The sequence below is a fragment of the Budorcas taxicolor genome, chromosome 4 (genome assembly GCF_023091745.1).
Source record: "Budorcas taxicolor isolate Tak-1 chromosome 4, Takin1.1, whole genome shotgun sequence".
Lineage (NCBI taxonomy): Eukaryota > Metazoa > Chordata > Mammalia > Artiodactyla > Bovidae > Budorcas > Budorcas taxicolor.
In genome coordinates this window covers 15306446-15320700 of record NC_068913.1, presented here as the reverse complement: position 1 = coordinate 15320700, position 14255 = coordinate 15306446, and the positions used below count along the sequence as shown (strand labels likewise).

Below are 14255 nucleotides of genomic sequence, written 5' to 3'. Positions count from 1 at the left end.
CTCTCTCAAATTTATATATATTACTATATATATATATATATAGGGATTAATGAAATCCCAATAGAAATCCAAACAATATGGTTTTCTTGTGAATTTTATAGTGATTCTAAAATTCATGTAGAGACACAAAAGGCCTAGAAAAACTAATAAAACAATTTTTCACAGTGCATAAGTTGAAGTACATACTACCTGATTTCAAGACTCAGTGAAAGCTGTAGCAGTCAAGACAATGAGTTTATTTATTTATTTGGCTGTACAGGATATTAGTTGCAATATGCAGGATCTTCAGTCTTCACTGCAGCATGCAAGTTCTTGAGTTCCAGCATTTGGGATCTAGTTCCCTGACCAGGCATCAAACCTGAGCCCCATGCATTGGGAGCGTGGAGTCTTAGCCACTGGACCACTAGGTAAGTCCCAAAACAGTGTGGTATCATATAAGGACAAACTCAGTGAAAAAGAGTAGTGGGACCCTTTGTAGTGGTTCAGTCACTAAATTGTGTCCAACTCTGCGACCCCATGGACTGCAGCATGCCAGGCTCCCCTGTTCTTCACTGTCTCTGGGAGTTTGCTCAAAGTCATGTCCATTGAGTCGGTGATGCTACCCAACCATCTCATCCTCTGTTGCCCTCTTCTCTCTTCTTGCCCTCGATCTTTCCCAGCATCAGGGTCTTTTCCATAGACCTTTAAGGTAAATATGACTCTCTGGCTACTGTGGTAAACTGCCACCATCTAGCCACTGTTACTTTGAGATCTCATCATTTCAAGGTTTCCCAAAGATATTAAAAAGCCCTGCTCTGTGACTGTCCCTCCTTCCATCAGCTCTAGCCGGCCTCGACCCAAATTCCGAGAGATGCTGATGCCTCTCTCCCTAGCTCATCACCAGTGGTTTTGAGGAAGGGTGTGCGCTCTAGGTGCTCTTGGACACCTTAATTGCTGGATGTGTCGTCTAGCCTTATGTAATGCGCTCACTCTAGCCCTCCAATTCCCTCAGTCTCTTTATTCCTATCTGTACCATCAGTCAGGGCAACTCCAACATTTTCACCAAGTATAGGCTACGGCCTTTCCATGCTTCTAAAGAGCCACTGTAACAGCCAACCTACGCCCTGGGGTCCTTGCCAGAGTATAAAATCACGTATCCCAGAAGAGCGTCTGAAAGTCAGTAAGTTCTTATCTACCCAGTCCTACGTGCTGGCCCCATAATCAGACTCCTTGGAATCTGACCCCAGGCTGCTCCCCAGCCCTAACGGCACATGCTAATTCTTGTAACCCTTCCAGTGCATAGTGCCTTCACTCCCTTAGCAGGACTCACATGTGCCCAGCCAGGAGAGCTGGGAGAGCCAGCAGAAAGTGATGTGAGTCAGACCCCAAGACAGAGAGGGGGCAAGAAGGAAGATTAGACTCAGGCTAACTCCAAGAAAGTCTTAGCAGTGCTGACAGGGCGTCCTCGAGCCACTCACATCTCTGAGAACGCCTGCATCCAGCAACAGGCCTGCCTCCCTATACCTGCTACGCTCAGTCTTGGCTGGGAGCAGCCTGTGGGGAGCACAGCCTTGCCCAAACATACTGGAGGATTTCAGAGCAACACAGCTGGAGCTGTCAGTTACACTCTCTGCAACAAAAGATCTTGAAGGCAGATTTTCATGACTCCCACATTCCATCTGGGACCTCCTCTGGGATAACCTGACTGGCTGTGGGCTGGCTGGATCTCCCTCTCCATGTATCCACATGGCCCCCCAATGGTGAGCTTAGGCCTTTGAACAGCCTCGGGGGGACAGGGTAAGTTGCAAAATGGCTTGGGAATGAAGAGTGAGTGTGCCAAGAAACGCAGAAGGAATCTCTGTGTCTTCTTATAACCTTGTTCTGAACTCCGCATAGTATCACTTCCCCCGTACTCCCCCATATTGTCATTACACGTCCCAGATTCTTCGTGGGACACTGTCACACAAGAAGTGGGAAACCCTTGGAGACCATACTGTGGTGGGATATACATGCATATGTGTGCACGCTCAGGCGTGTCCCACTCTTTCTAACCCCATGGACTGTAGCCCACTGGGCTCCTCTGTCCATGGGATTCTCCAAGCAAGAATACTGGAGTGGGTAACCATTCCCTTCTCCAGGGGATCTTCCCAACTCAGGGACTGAACCTGCATCTCCTGCATCGGCAGGGGGTTCTCTACCACTGGGAAGCCATACACGCACGTAAGCTCTCACAGTTCTTCATGTGCCTACGACAAATAACTGGCCTTTGAAGTGTTCATAGTCCTGACACACTGACTCATTCAGACAATTGTCTGTAGCAACTCATGGGTTACTGATTTGTTCCAAGGTCCTTTGGCTTCTGTTTGAGCACCTTTTTTCCCCGGTACTTTTCATTACATTGCTTTTTAAAAAAACTTTATTATAGATGATTTACAATGCTGTGTTTCAGGTGTATAGCCAAGTGATTCAGTTATAAATGTATTCATCCTTTTTCAGATTCTTTTCTCATGTTATCACAGAATATTGGGTAGAGTGCTGTGTTAGACAGTAGGTCCTTATTGGTTATTATTGGTTATCTATATTACATACAGTAGTGTATATGTGTTCATCCCAAGCTCCCGATTTATTCCTCCCTCATCCATGTTTCCCCTTTGGTAACTTGAGGTTTGTTTTCCGTATCTATAAGTCTGTTTCTGTAAGTGTCATTGTATAGTTTTTTAAAATTAGACCCTACATATGAGAGAGAGAGCATATGATATGTGTCTTTCTCTGTCAGACTTGCTTCATTTGGTATAATAATCTCTAGGTCCATCCATTTTGCTACTATGGGCATTATTTCATTCTTTTTAATAGGTGAGTAATATTCTGTTGTACCTGTATACTTCATCTTCTGTTGATGGACATTTAGGTTACTTCATGTCTTGGCTATTATAGTGCTGCAATGAACTATTTGTATACAGTGTGTGTGTGTGTGTGTGTGTGTGTGTGTGTGTGTGTGTGTAACATTTTATAGTGTGTATATGTCAATCCCAACCTCCCAGTTTCTCTCTCCCCCCACCTTACCCTCTGGTGACCATACGTTTGTTTTCTACATCTGTAACTGTTTTGTAGGTAAGTTTAAATGCTTTTTTAAAAATGCTTTTTAGATTCCACACATAACCATGCACCACATCTGTATGCATTCCTCCGCTGAGGACATCTAGGCTGCGTCCATGTCCTGGCTATTGTAAATAGTGTTGCAATGAACATTGAGGTGAGTGTATCTTTTCAAATCATGATTTTCTCTGGATATATGCCCAGGAGTAGGATTGCTACATCGTGTGGTAAGTCTACTGTTAGTTTTTTAAGGCACCTGCACACTGTTCTCCCTACTGGCTGGACCAATTTACATGCACCCTGCACCCTTTTGAGCATTTATTGTTTGCGGAGTTTTTGACGATGGCCATCCTGCGTGATGTGATACCTCATACCCCACTGTTGTTTTCAGTTTTGAAATGATTTTCATTTCTCTTAATTAATGATGTTGATTATTGATTTTTGACCATCTATATGTCTTCTTTGGAGAAATGTCTGTTTAGAGCTTTTGCTTTTAAGTTCAGTTAGTTCTCATTTGTCTATTTTTATTTTCATTATAATAGTAGCTGGATTAAAAAAAAAAAGATACTGCTGCAATTTATGTCAGTGTTCTGCCTATGATGTTTTTCTCTTAAGAGTTTTATAGTATCCAGCCTTACATTTAGATCTTTAATCCATTCTGAGTTTCTGTGTACAGCCTTAGGGAGTGCTCTGATTTCATTCTTGCACATGTGACTGTCCAGTTTTCCCAACATTGCTTATTAATGAGACTGTCTTTTCTCTATTGTATATTCTTGCCTCCTTTGTCATAGATTAATTGATGAGAGATGCATGAGTTTATTTCTGGGCTTTCTATGCTGTTGCATTGATCTGTATTTCTGTTTTTGTGCCTGTACCATACTGTTTGGATGAATGTAGCTTTGTAGTATAGTGTGAAGTCAGGGAGTCTGATCTCTCCAGTTCTGTTTTTCTTTGTCAAGATTCTTTTGGCTATTTGGGGTCTTTTGTGTTTCCATACAAATTAAAAAATTTTTTGTTCTATGGAAAATGCCATTGGTAATTTGACAAGGATTGCATTAAATCTGTAAATTGCCTTGGGTGGTATAATCATTTTGAGTGGTTATATATTGATTGAAAGAACCAATATGGTCAATATTGGTTCTTCCAGTCCAGAAACATGGTTGTCAGTATATCTTTCCATCTGTTTGTGCCTTCAATTTCTTCCATCAGGATCTTACAGTTTTCAGAGTACAGGTCTTTTGTCTCATTGGACTGTGGACTGTTTTTAAACCTATTTTAGACACTCATTTTATCTTTAAAAACTTAATATATATTTATAAAGAAGTTTAATATTGATATACCTACCATATGACACTTAAGAGAAAAAGTAATTATTTCAAAAGTACAAGAAGTCTCACAGTTCAAGGAATCCCTACCAACGAAGCACCGTGGAAATTCTCTTCCTAAAACACCAAAAGCCTCTCTTCAAATAATTTTCATGACTCAACCACTATTTAATTCTCTCTTAAGCATGAAATGACTTTTTGAAAAAAAAAAATCCCATAAAGTTGTTTATAGACATCTTTCCTAGTCCAATAGTAGTATACATAATTTTCTGGTATAAATTAAAAACCAATGAAATGTGGAGCATTCGGTATAGGTTCATCTTAACCTGTTCTTACTCCAATGCTTAAGATATTCTTTGGGTAAAGAGTGGTTCCGGAGAAGGAGACAAGAAAGAGCTTTCCAGAAACACCACACACGTTCCTTCATAAAAATAAAACCAGAGCCTTGGTTTAAGTCCAGCCAGGTTGGCTGCCTGTAAATTCATTATCAATCTTTAACATGGCTCTAATGTATCTCTCTTACCCCCTGGCCACAGCAGAATTTTAATCAGGCTTTTCCTAAGCAAAGGGTTTATCTACACTGGTGCAGACCTGGTTTGGAACATTTTACTGGCAATACTGGTGTCATATTTAGGAACCATAGACTTTTGTCAGACTGGGTTAGTTTGAATGACAAGTATCAATGATCAGCTATATTTGAAATATTGTTAAAGTACCTAGAAATAATAGGCATTAAAATTCATTCCGTTCACTGCCAACAAACCTCTAAAGATTTCTTGTCCTCAGTGGAACCGGCATACTGTAATTGTTATTTGGAACTTAACGTAACCTCAACAGCAACAGAGAGACGATACAGTCCTCTCATTAGGCACATGCTCTAGGATCGTTTATTTTAATGCTTTCAAATAAATATGTTCCATGCAGCACACCACAATAAATAAGGAGCAGCAATGTTCTTCTAGTAAATCCATTCATAATGTGAGTCACCGTGTAAAACACCACATCGCAAGTCTTTGGCCCTGTACCATAGCATGAAGCACACCACATCTGTACCTAATCATATCTGGCTTCATATGGATTTAATAGGACTATGCCAGGAGTGTGTGTAAGCACAAATTTAACCAGAGGTTTCCAGCTATTAAATACAGCTACTAAGTAGTTAAAAGACAACTCAACCCAGAAAGGCTCCCACCCCCCTTCCCCCATTTTTGAGACAGAAATATAAAGACAGAAATGCTCTGGTGAATTTCAGGTCAGTGGACAGTATGGTGGGCTACATTTGGAATACTTGGAGCAAAGCTGGCACAACATGGCCCTCAAAAGGCCAGGCAATACTGATACTGAATGAACATGAATACAAGCTGACTTGACTGCAGATGCTGAGCTCTAGAAGGTCTAGGTGGGGACAAGGTCTAGGTGGGGACGGCTCACGTCCACTAGGCAGATAACTCAACGGTGCCCTCCTCCTCGCTGTCAGCTCTGTTAGCACGGATCTCCACGAGGGTCCTGGCAAATCGGGTCCACTCGTCATTGTGGGGAACTGCAAGCTGCAAAGCAAACGAACGGAAAATGGTCAACAAGCTATCTTTTACACCGAAAGCCTTGAAGCCTGCATGACCGTTCCTCTTGAAACAGGTGATTCCCGTGGAATGCAAAGGAAATCAGATATTCTTCCTTGAATCAGAGCTCTGAAATGCTGCTCTTAAACTGATAATTTTAAAAGAATACTGTCACTCTCAGAAGCACAATCCTGTGTGCGATTCGTAAAACATTAAAAAGCTTCTGTAAACTACACAGTTAATACAGTAGCCGCATTAAAGCACTTGCAGTAAGATGACCAGAACTACAGGGAACGTGACAAATAAAAACTGTATCATTAGGACTTTGAAATGACGGTGGTATTGTCTAAGTCAATGCTGTTGATCCTTTTTAAAAAGATGTTGCTAACATGCCAGTATATATGACAAAAGTATAGTTTATATATACAAGGAAATCTTACTACTGTAATAAGATGCTTTGGCTTTTCTAGCAAGGTCCTATATGATGATGCCGATGAATAATAATAATAGTAACATTTACCAAAAGTTCTGCTCTAAGTACTTGACATGTATTCTCCTCTTTCCTCACAGCAATCCTATGTTGGATAATCAGAGTATTTGCAGAAGAAGGTCAATTGAGGCACCAAAAGATCAACTCATCTTGCCAAAGTTGCCCAGCTTGCCAATATCCGTGCCAATGTCATCTGGTATTTATATCCTTAGCCAGTATTCTAATACTAACTCGGCAAAAACAGGGACTTATAATCCTATATGTATCTTCTCCTGCGCACAATTGAGTAAGCAGAAAAATTAATCCCATCTGACACAAATCGGATGCATGAATTTTTGTGAGCTGAGTTGAAGGGTAATGATTTCTCTCCATGGCATCCAAAGATGAACTGTTTAGGTACCATGCAAGTGTTTGGAATAAAACAGAGTTATTTGAAGATGAGAAACAGGATCAAGATGAAGTCCAAATGATTTTCATATAGAATAAAATTTATTTCGACTGTAGAGCCATTTACTCAGAGGATTGCCCTACAAGATGTAATCCGTCTACAGATGTCATAAACATCAATAACACATTCATCCCAATCAGTGTACATTTTCAAAAATAAGCAAATCTGAACTCTGAGATCACTTTTACAGCTGAAAACTTTCTTGCTGTATAAAGCCAAACTTTTAGAACTTTACATTTTTATTACAGGGGCTGGTATTCTCAGATACGATCTATCCAAGACAACTTTTTAAAGAGTCGTACCATCACCCTGCAAAGTACATCCTTCAGTGTGTGTTCTGGTCCTCAGGTGGTTTCAAGGATATAATTCTGCAAATGATATACAGGTGCTTGTTTTCTTAAACAACTTTTCTTGGGGGGCACTTCTTACCTTCTTATTTGTTATTTTGAGAAATGCAATGCTAACGAGAACTTTGGCTTAGTCATATGAGTGAGTTCTGAATGGTGAAATACTTCACCTAGTTACTGCAATGAATCCACGTTCCCGTTCGCACAGTGACACAAGCTCACAATAGTCTCGAGTGGCACTGTTACCTCTTTGCTCAGGTCATTTTCTCTACTTTGGGTTCTTTTCCTGTGTTCCACTATTCTTCATTTTCCTCTTCAATTTTAGAAAATACTGCACTGGGGAAATGAAGTCTTCAAAATAAATTATATGAAAGAGCTAACAAAAAGCATAAGCAGAAATGGGTTACACCACATTTATATGAAAGCATAGGTCTCCTCTCTCTCTTCTCCAACTCCTGACCAAGCACCCTCCACCCCAATGAAGCACAGAACAAAAAGCTCAGGAAGAGACAAAAGCCAGTCATGATACCATACTTATGAATTTGTCTCATAGAAGGTGAGAATCAAGCTAAATCTGAAATACCTCATAACTTCATATAACACTAAATATTGGAAGAAAGCAGGTCTCACTAATGAAAGTGATACAGTCTAGGGGTTTGACTCCTAAACATAAAACTACATTTATCATTAGTTAAAATGGCACAAATTTGAGTTACTGTATGATGCTATATGTAATGTTTTATTGAGAGCAATGTATAGAAAATATATCCTAAAAAAAAAACCCCAGGTCCATGTGTTTACATAGTTTCATGAGGTGGTCATGGCAAGACTGTTAAGAAACAACTCTAATAAACACTATGAAACATGAAGGGTTGACTTTGCAACCAGATACAGTATGGGACAGAACTGAGTATCATTTATGACATCTGAAGTTGCACATGTAATTTCTTAAAAATGAATTTTTCAGAGGTCCTTTTCCTTTAAGAAATCAAACTAGTAATTCTAATATTTCTAATAATAAAGCATTAAATTTATTAAGTAGGTTTCACCAAAATTTTGAGTTTTTTTTAAAAATTGAGGCATAGTTAAAAATTGTGCTAGTTGTAGTTGTGCAGCAAAGTGATTATTTTTTTCGGACTTTTTTCCATTTTCTGTTACTACAAAGTATAGAATATAGTTGTCCATGTTAGTCAATCAATTTTTGTTGCTTAATTATTTTTATATATAGTAATTTCTATCTGTGAATACCATACTTCTAATATATCCCTCTTCCCCCTTATCTTCCCTTTTGATAACTTCGTTTTCTATGTCTGAGTCTGTTTCTGTTTTGTATATACATTTATTTCTGTCATTTTTTAGATTCCCACATTATGCAATATTATATTTGTCTGGCTTACTTCACTTAGCATCATAATCTCTTGGTCCATCATGTTGCTACAAACGGCATTATTTCATTCTTTTTTATAGCTAAGTTATATTCTGGCCTGGAGAATTCCATGGACTTTGCAGAGAGTCGGACACGACTGAGCGACTTCACTCTCACTTTATATTCCATTATATATCTATACCATTTTTTTTCTTTATCCATTCATTTGTCAGTGAACATTTACATTGCTTCCTTGTCTTGGCTACTGTTAATAGTGCTGCTATGAACACTGGGGTGCATGTATCTTTTTCAATTAGAGTTTTGTCTTTTCCAGATATACACCCAGGAGTGAGACTGCTAGATCATATGGTAACTATTTTTAGTTTTGGTTTTTAAGGAAACGCTATACTGTTTCCCATAGTTTCCACACCAATTTACATTCCCACCAACTTTGTTGGAGGGTTCCCTTTTTTTCCACACCCTCTTCGGCTTTTATTTTTACTCTTTGATGCCCATTCTGAACATTGTGAAATGATAATATCTAGTTGTGGTTTGATTTGCATTTTTCTAATAATTAGTGATGTTGAGCACTTTTTCAATGTGCCTATATGGCCATCTGTCTGTCTTCTTTGGGGAAAAATCCCATTTTTTGATTTTTTTTTTTTTGGATACTAAGTTATATGAGCTGTTTGTATATTTTGGCTGTTACACCTCTCTCAGTCACAGCATTTGTAAATATTTTCTCCCATTCCTTTCTGTGCAGAAGTTTAAGTCTCATTAGGTCCCATTTGTTTATTTTTATTTCTACTGCCTTGGGGGACTGATCTAAGAAAATATTACTGCGATTTGTGTCAGAAAATGTTTTGCCTCTGTTCTCTTCTAGGAGTTTTATGGTGTCATATATTTAATTCTTTAAACTATTTTGGATTTATTTTTTATATGGTATGAGGGAATATTCTGATTTCATTGATGTACACGCTGTCCAGCTTTTGTTGAAGAGACCATCTTTTCTCCATTGATTATTCTTACTGCCTTTGTTATAGATTGACAGTAGATGTGTGGGTTTATTTCTAGGCTTGCTCTTCTGTTCCACTGACCTATGTCTATTTTTGGGCCAATACTATCTGCTGTTTTGCTTACTGTAGCTTTGCGGTATAGCCTGAAGTCTGAAAGGTATGTCTCTGCTTTGTTTTCCCTCAGTTTTGCTTGACAATTCTAGGTCTTTTGAGATTCCCATATAAATTTTAGAATTATCCGTTCTAGTTCTGTGAAAAATGTCATGGGTGTTTTGATAGGGACTGTATTAAATCTGTAGATCGCTTTGGGTAGTATGGCCATTTTAGCAATATTAAATCTTCTAACCCAAGGGCATAGGATATCTTTCCATTTCTTTGAATCATCTTCAGTTTCCTTTATCAATATTTTATAGGTTTCAGTATATAGATCTTTCACCTCCTTTGTTAAGTTTATGCCTAGGTATTTTATATATAAATATGTTTTATTTATATATAATTTTTTTGGGGGGGCTGCACTGCATAGCTTGCAGGATCTTAGTTCAACAACCTGGGATTATGAAAGTGCAGTCATAACCACTGGACTGCCAGGAAATTCTTGGTAGGTACTTTTGATGTGATTTTAAATGTGATTTTTTTTTTTTTTTTTACTTTCTTCTTCCAATATTTCAGTATATAGAAATGTAACAGATTTCTGTTTATTTAAAAATGAGTGTTAGCAAATTTAAAAGTTTTTGATAAAAATATACCCTACCATAGAACTTGCATTTGACTTTTTTCCATAGTGGTGGAAATAACAGTCCTTAAAAATGCAGATTCACCCACATAAAATGTTTCACCATATTCTAACAAAACTCGCTGTCTTTTTTAATCTGTGAAAGTTTCACTTAGGTTGGGAAAATAGTAGACGTTTTCTTTCTTTTGATTATTTTGCCAAACATTTTCCTCACTAGAAATGTTAGTTTGCTTTGCTTGATTAGCACAGGATGAAAACAAAATTGCTTCTAGAAACTTAAATTTATCTACCTCGTTTTATTACACTTTTTCATCTAGCTGACAATAAAAACAACATCATCGTAACGTTAGATTTAGAAGGTGGGCTGCATACTGCCCCATTTTTAGAATTAAATATCACTATCAGGAAGCACTTTAAGTATAATCTTAGCTTGAATGTGTGAATGTGTATTCACAGGTTGTATCCACACCCAAAGTTAATAATTTCTGCCATTTTAATACTTGTAGGTAAGACCAAACAAGTGTCCTAACAAACAAGACCACCACTCTTTTCATTTTAAATAGCATCTGTCTGGACAGAATTGTGTCCTTCTTACCCTTGGCAGCTCCTAACTCTTCTCCTGAGCACAAATGCATTTGAAACTTTCTCTAGGAGACTTTTAATCCAGTAATACCTTAATCATCAAGTAAGTGAAAAATCTCTGTCATGTTTCTTAGTCAAAGAAAAAGATTGCTGTCATGCCCTTCTCGCTAGCATATATGTCTTTTTTAATAATGATTTCAGCATGGACTGAGTACCAACTACACGCCAGACACTAGAGTAGGACTGAAGATACAATGGTTAATCATTCTGGCATATGAAGAAAATGCATATTAATTACCGTGTTTTCTTAGGTCAAAATATGGGAATACTGGCATAGTTGTTTTTTTTTTTAAACTTCACTGACATTCAGAAAGTGAAGTACTTGAAAATTTACCTTCTTACAGTGACAACCGCAACATTCTCTGGGATGTGCTGTGTGTCATGCAAATAGTGAGGAAGCAAATGGCATGTTAATAACATGGTTTCAGCATCTCTTCAAGGCTCTATCAAGGCATTAAAGGCTAAATCTAGACCATCACTATAGATTGCACCCCCCACCGGAAAACGGTAGTTTAGAATAATTTTCAAACAATTGACATTTCTGATAGGAAAAATATTCATAAGTTTCTATTAGTGATGAGTAATTTCAATTAAACATGAGAACTGGGAAGCAAATAGCCTAGTTATATCAAAGGATACCATAAAAAAGAGGTTGTAAAAATTGAGCAGTATTGTACTGAATCAAAGTGGATCTGGAAACATTTTCTGCCTTCAGATTCATCTGCCAAAGTCCACAACCTAGGTCAGAGATGACTCAGATTTTCCTACTGCTTTTTTCATATTCAGGGTTCACCAATATCTAGTCCACCCCCACTCCCCCACAACTATATGGCTGTTTTCTAGCTTTTCGCTAAATGTATAAAGCATTTTTATGCCAAAAGCACTCAGGGCACTGATTCCTGAAATAACAAAATCTTCGCTCTAAGAGTAAATGCCTTTTATAGGATATGACCATATATTTACAGCTGAGGGAACTAAGGCCAAAGGTAGTTTCTGAAGTAGCAATTTGGCCTTACGGAGGAGGTGACACGAACCTTAGATTTGCACAGGAAGCTTATGTCCTGCTCTCAGCTTGCTTAGTGGCCGTGGTCAGGCACCTAACCTCTCGTTGCCTCCCCTGTAATGGAGATACTGGCATCTGACCCATGCATCAGCAGAGATGCGGAGAGGATGAGAAAGGTAATCTAATGAAGAGCCATGAGCTCAACACAGAATAGCCAGGCATTCCTTTTCTTTGCACACTCAGATTGAACATATTCCTAAAAATGATACATTAATATATCAAGTGGCATACATATCAATTCTATATTATTTTTGTGGTTCTGTTTTCCTTAAGAATTCTTTCGAATGTCTGCTGCATGAGGACTTTAAGGAACAGGCCTCTAACAGGTAGGAAATGGAAGGACGGGGAGCTCAGTGATTTGCTCAAGACCACGTAACTTGCCCCAGGTCAGCGTGGGGCAATCGGAAGCCTCACCCCTGCAGGGAATAAATGCCAGCGCATCATGGCAGAAGGGCAGGCAGCTCATGTGTTCTCAGTCACCTGGTAAGAGAGTCTAAATATTCTTTTTAACTTTCTGAGGTTCCTGAAAGATGCACGGGTCAGAAATAAACAGCAAAAGTTGTGGGGGAGATGCACGAAAATCTATCCCGTTCATGCTTCCCCTCCACCCCACCAGTTCCAAGGCCATCACAGGTCTGCCCTCCTCCCACAGTGGAATGGGCACCCCCCCAATCCTGCCCTGCCTCACCCCCAGGTAACTCTCTAAGCTAACCACTGCCACAGATTGCATAATAACTCGATTTTGAGAATGGAGCCAGGAGGGACATTTTTCAACCTCAGACATCATCCAGGTATGATTTCTTTCACAGCTCTGCCAATAATTTGCTGTGTGTCCTTAGGAAATTTATGTCTCTAGCATCTCAGATCTTTCCTTCCTCATTTGCGAGAAAGGAATTCTGCCCACCAACTCCCAGGGCCACTGTGAATATTAAATAAGACCTTCCCCCACATATAAAGAGCTTAAGCTCAATGTCTGGACATTACAAACCATGACTAAAGGTTGTTTGCCCTATATTTTTCCTTCTCGATGTTAATTCCCTCTCCTCCAATTGCTGTTGCTTCCTTTTTTCTTTCTTCCATTTCCTTCCATTCACCTATATAGAGCTGCATATTTTTAGATTTTATCACATTTGCTTTCTTAAAAGCCCACACAAATCACTTCCTAGACAGTCACACATGTAATAATAGCTATGGTTTACGAACTGGGTGTGGGGAAAGGGTTCTTTCAGATCATAAGAAAAATCAGAGGATGCGTTGTTAATTAAAAAAATTAAATTTAAAGTATAATTATTCCTTGTAAACATATACATACACACACATGCATCTTTTTCACATATGACCAGTACAGTTTTATCAAGCTATTTCCTTTTTATGGCACTTTCTATAGTGGGATTCTACATTTTTAGCTCAAGTCGTAAGGCCTTGTAACCACTGAACATGCTCTTATAAAAATCAAATGACTTTTTATAACCAGGGTTAAACACACAAATATCATTCATGTGTCCCTTTTTATAAGCACGTGGCTAACCATTTTGAACAGTCCTCAGTCAAGCCTCCCTCATTTGTTAGTAATTTTAAAGGGTTTATAGTACCTAGCAGCTGATTTTAGATAGCTGCATTATCTGCATAACTCCTACCAGCCCAATGCTATATTTTTTATGGTAAAAATATATCTCAGGCCTTGCTTAGTATAAAAGTAGGTTACTTTTTAAAAAAAAAAGCATGGATAATTAAGACAAAAAGTGTTCCGTGATTTCAGTTTATAATGCTTAATGTATCTAAGAAACCAAACAAAATGAATAGGACCCCAGGTTTCAGGATGAATATTCCATAAGTACGTGGTTCATCAGCATCTTTGTAATCTTTCAATTAAATGGAGTCATTAAAAAAAAAAAGCCTGATTATGTGAACCATGGATTCCAAAATACATGACAATTCAGCTCCTGTATTAACCTAAAAATGAAAGTTTTCTTTAAAAATGATATCTTACAAATTACCTTTTCACTTTAATAAGCATTGATTTTTTTGTTTGTTTGTTAATGCATTTACAGAAACTCTGGAGATGAACATGGATTTCTATAGAACTGCTAAACCCTTCTAAGCTCTAAAAGCTTTTTTTAAAGTACGATAATTAATGTCACCCCAGTTCAGGAGACTGGGGACTAACTGGTGTACAAACACACATTTGTGT

General features: G+C 38.4%; 1 protein-coding gene across 2 annotated transcripts in view; it reads right to left on the bottom strand.

Annotated features, from left to right (window-relative positions):
* Positions 1–5272: 5272 nt before the first annotated feature.
* The window catches only part of DYNC1I1 (dynein cytoplasmic 1 intermediate chain 1), a 380644-nt gene continuing 371661 nt past the window's right edge, over positions 5273–14255 (bottom strand). For both annotated transcript variants that reach the window (XM_052638333.1, XM_052638334.1), the window contains one exon: positions 5273–5947. In XM_052638333.1, coding sequence (XP_052494293.1) covers positions 5837–5947 — 111 coding nt within the window. In that variant the 3' untranslated portion in view covers positions 5273–5836. The remainder of the gene's footprint in view (positions 5948–14255) is intronic.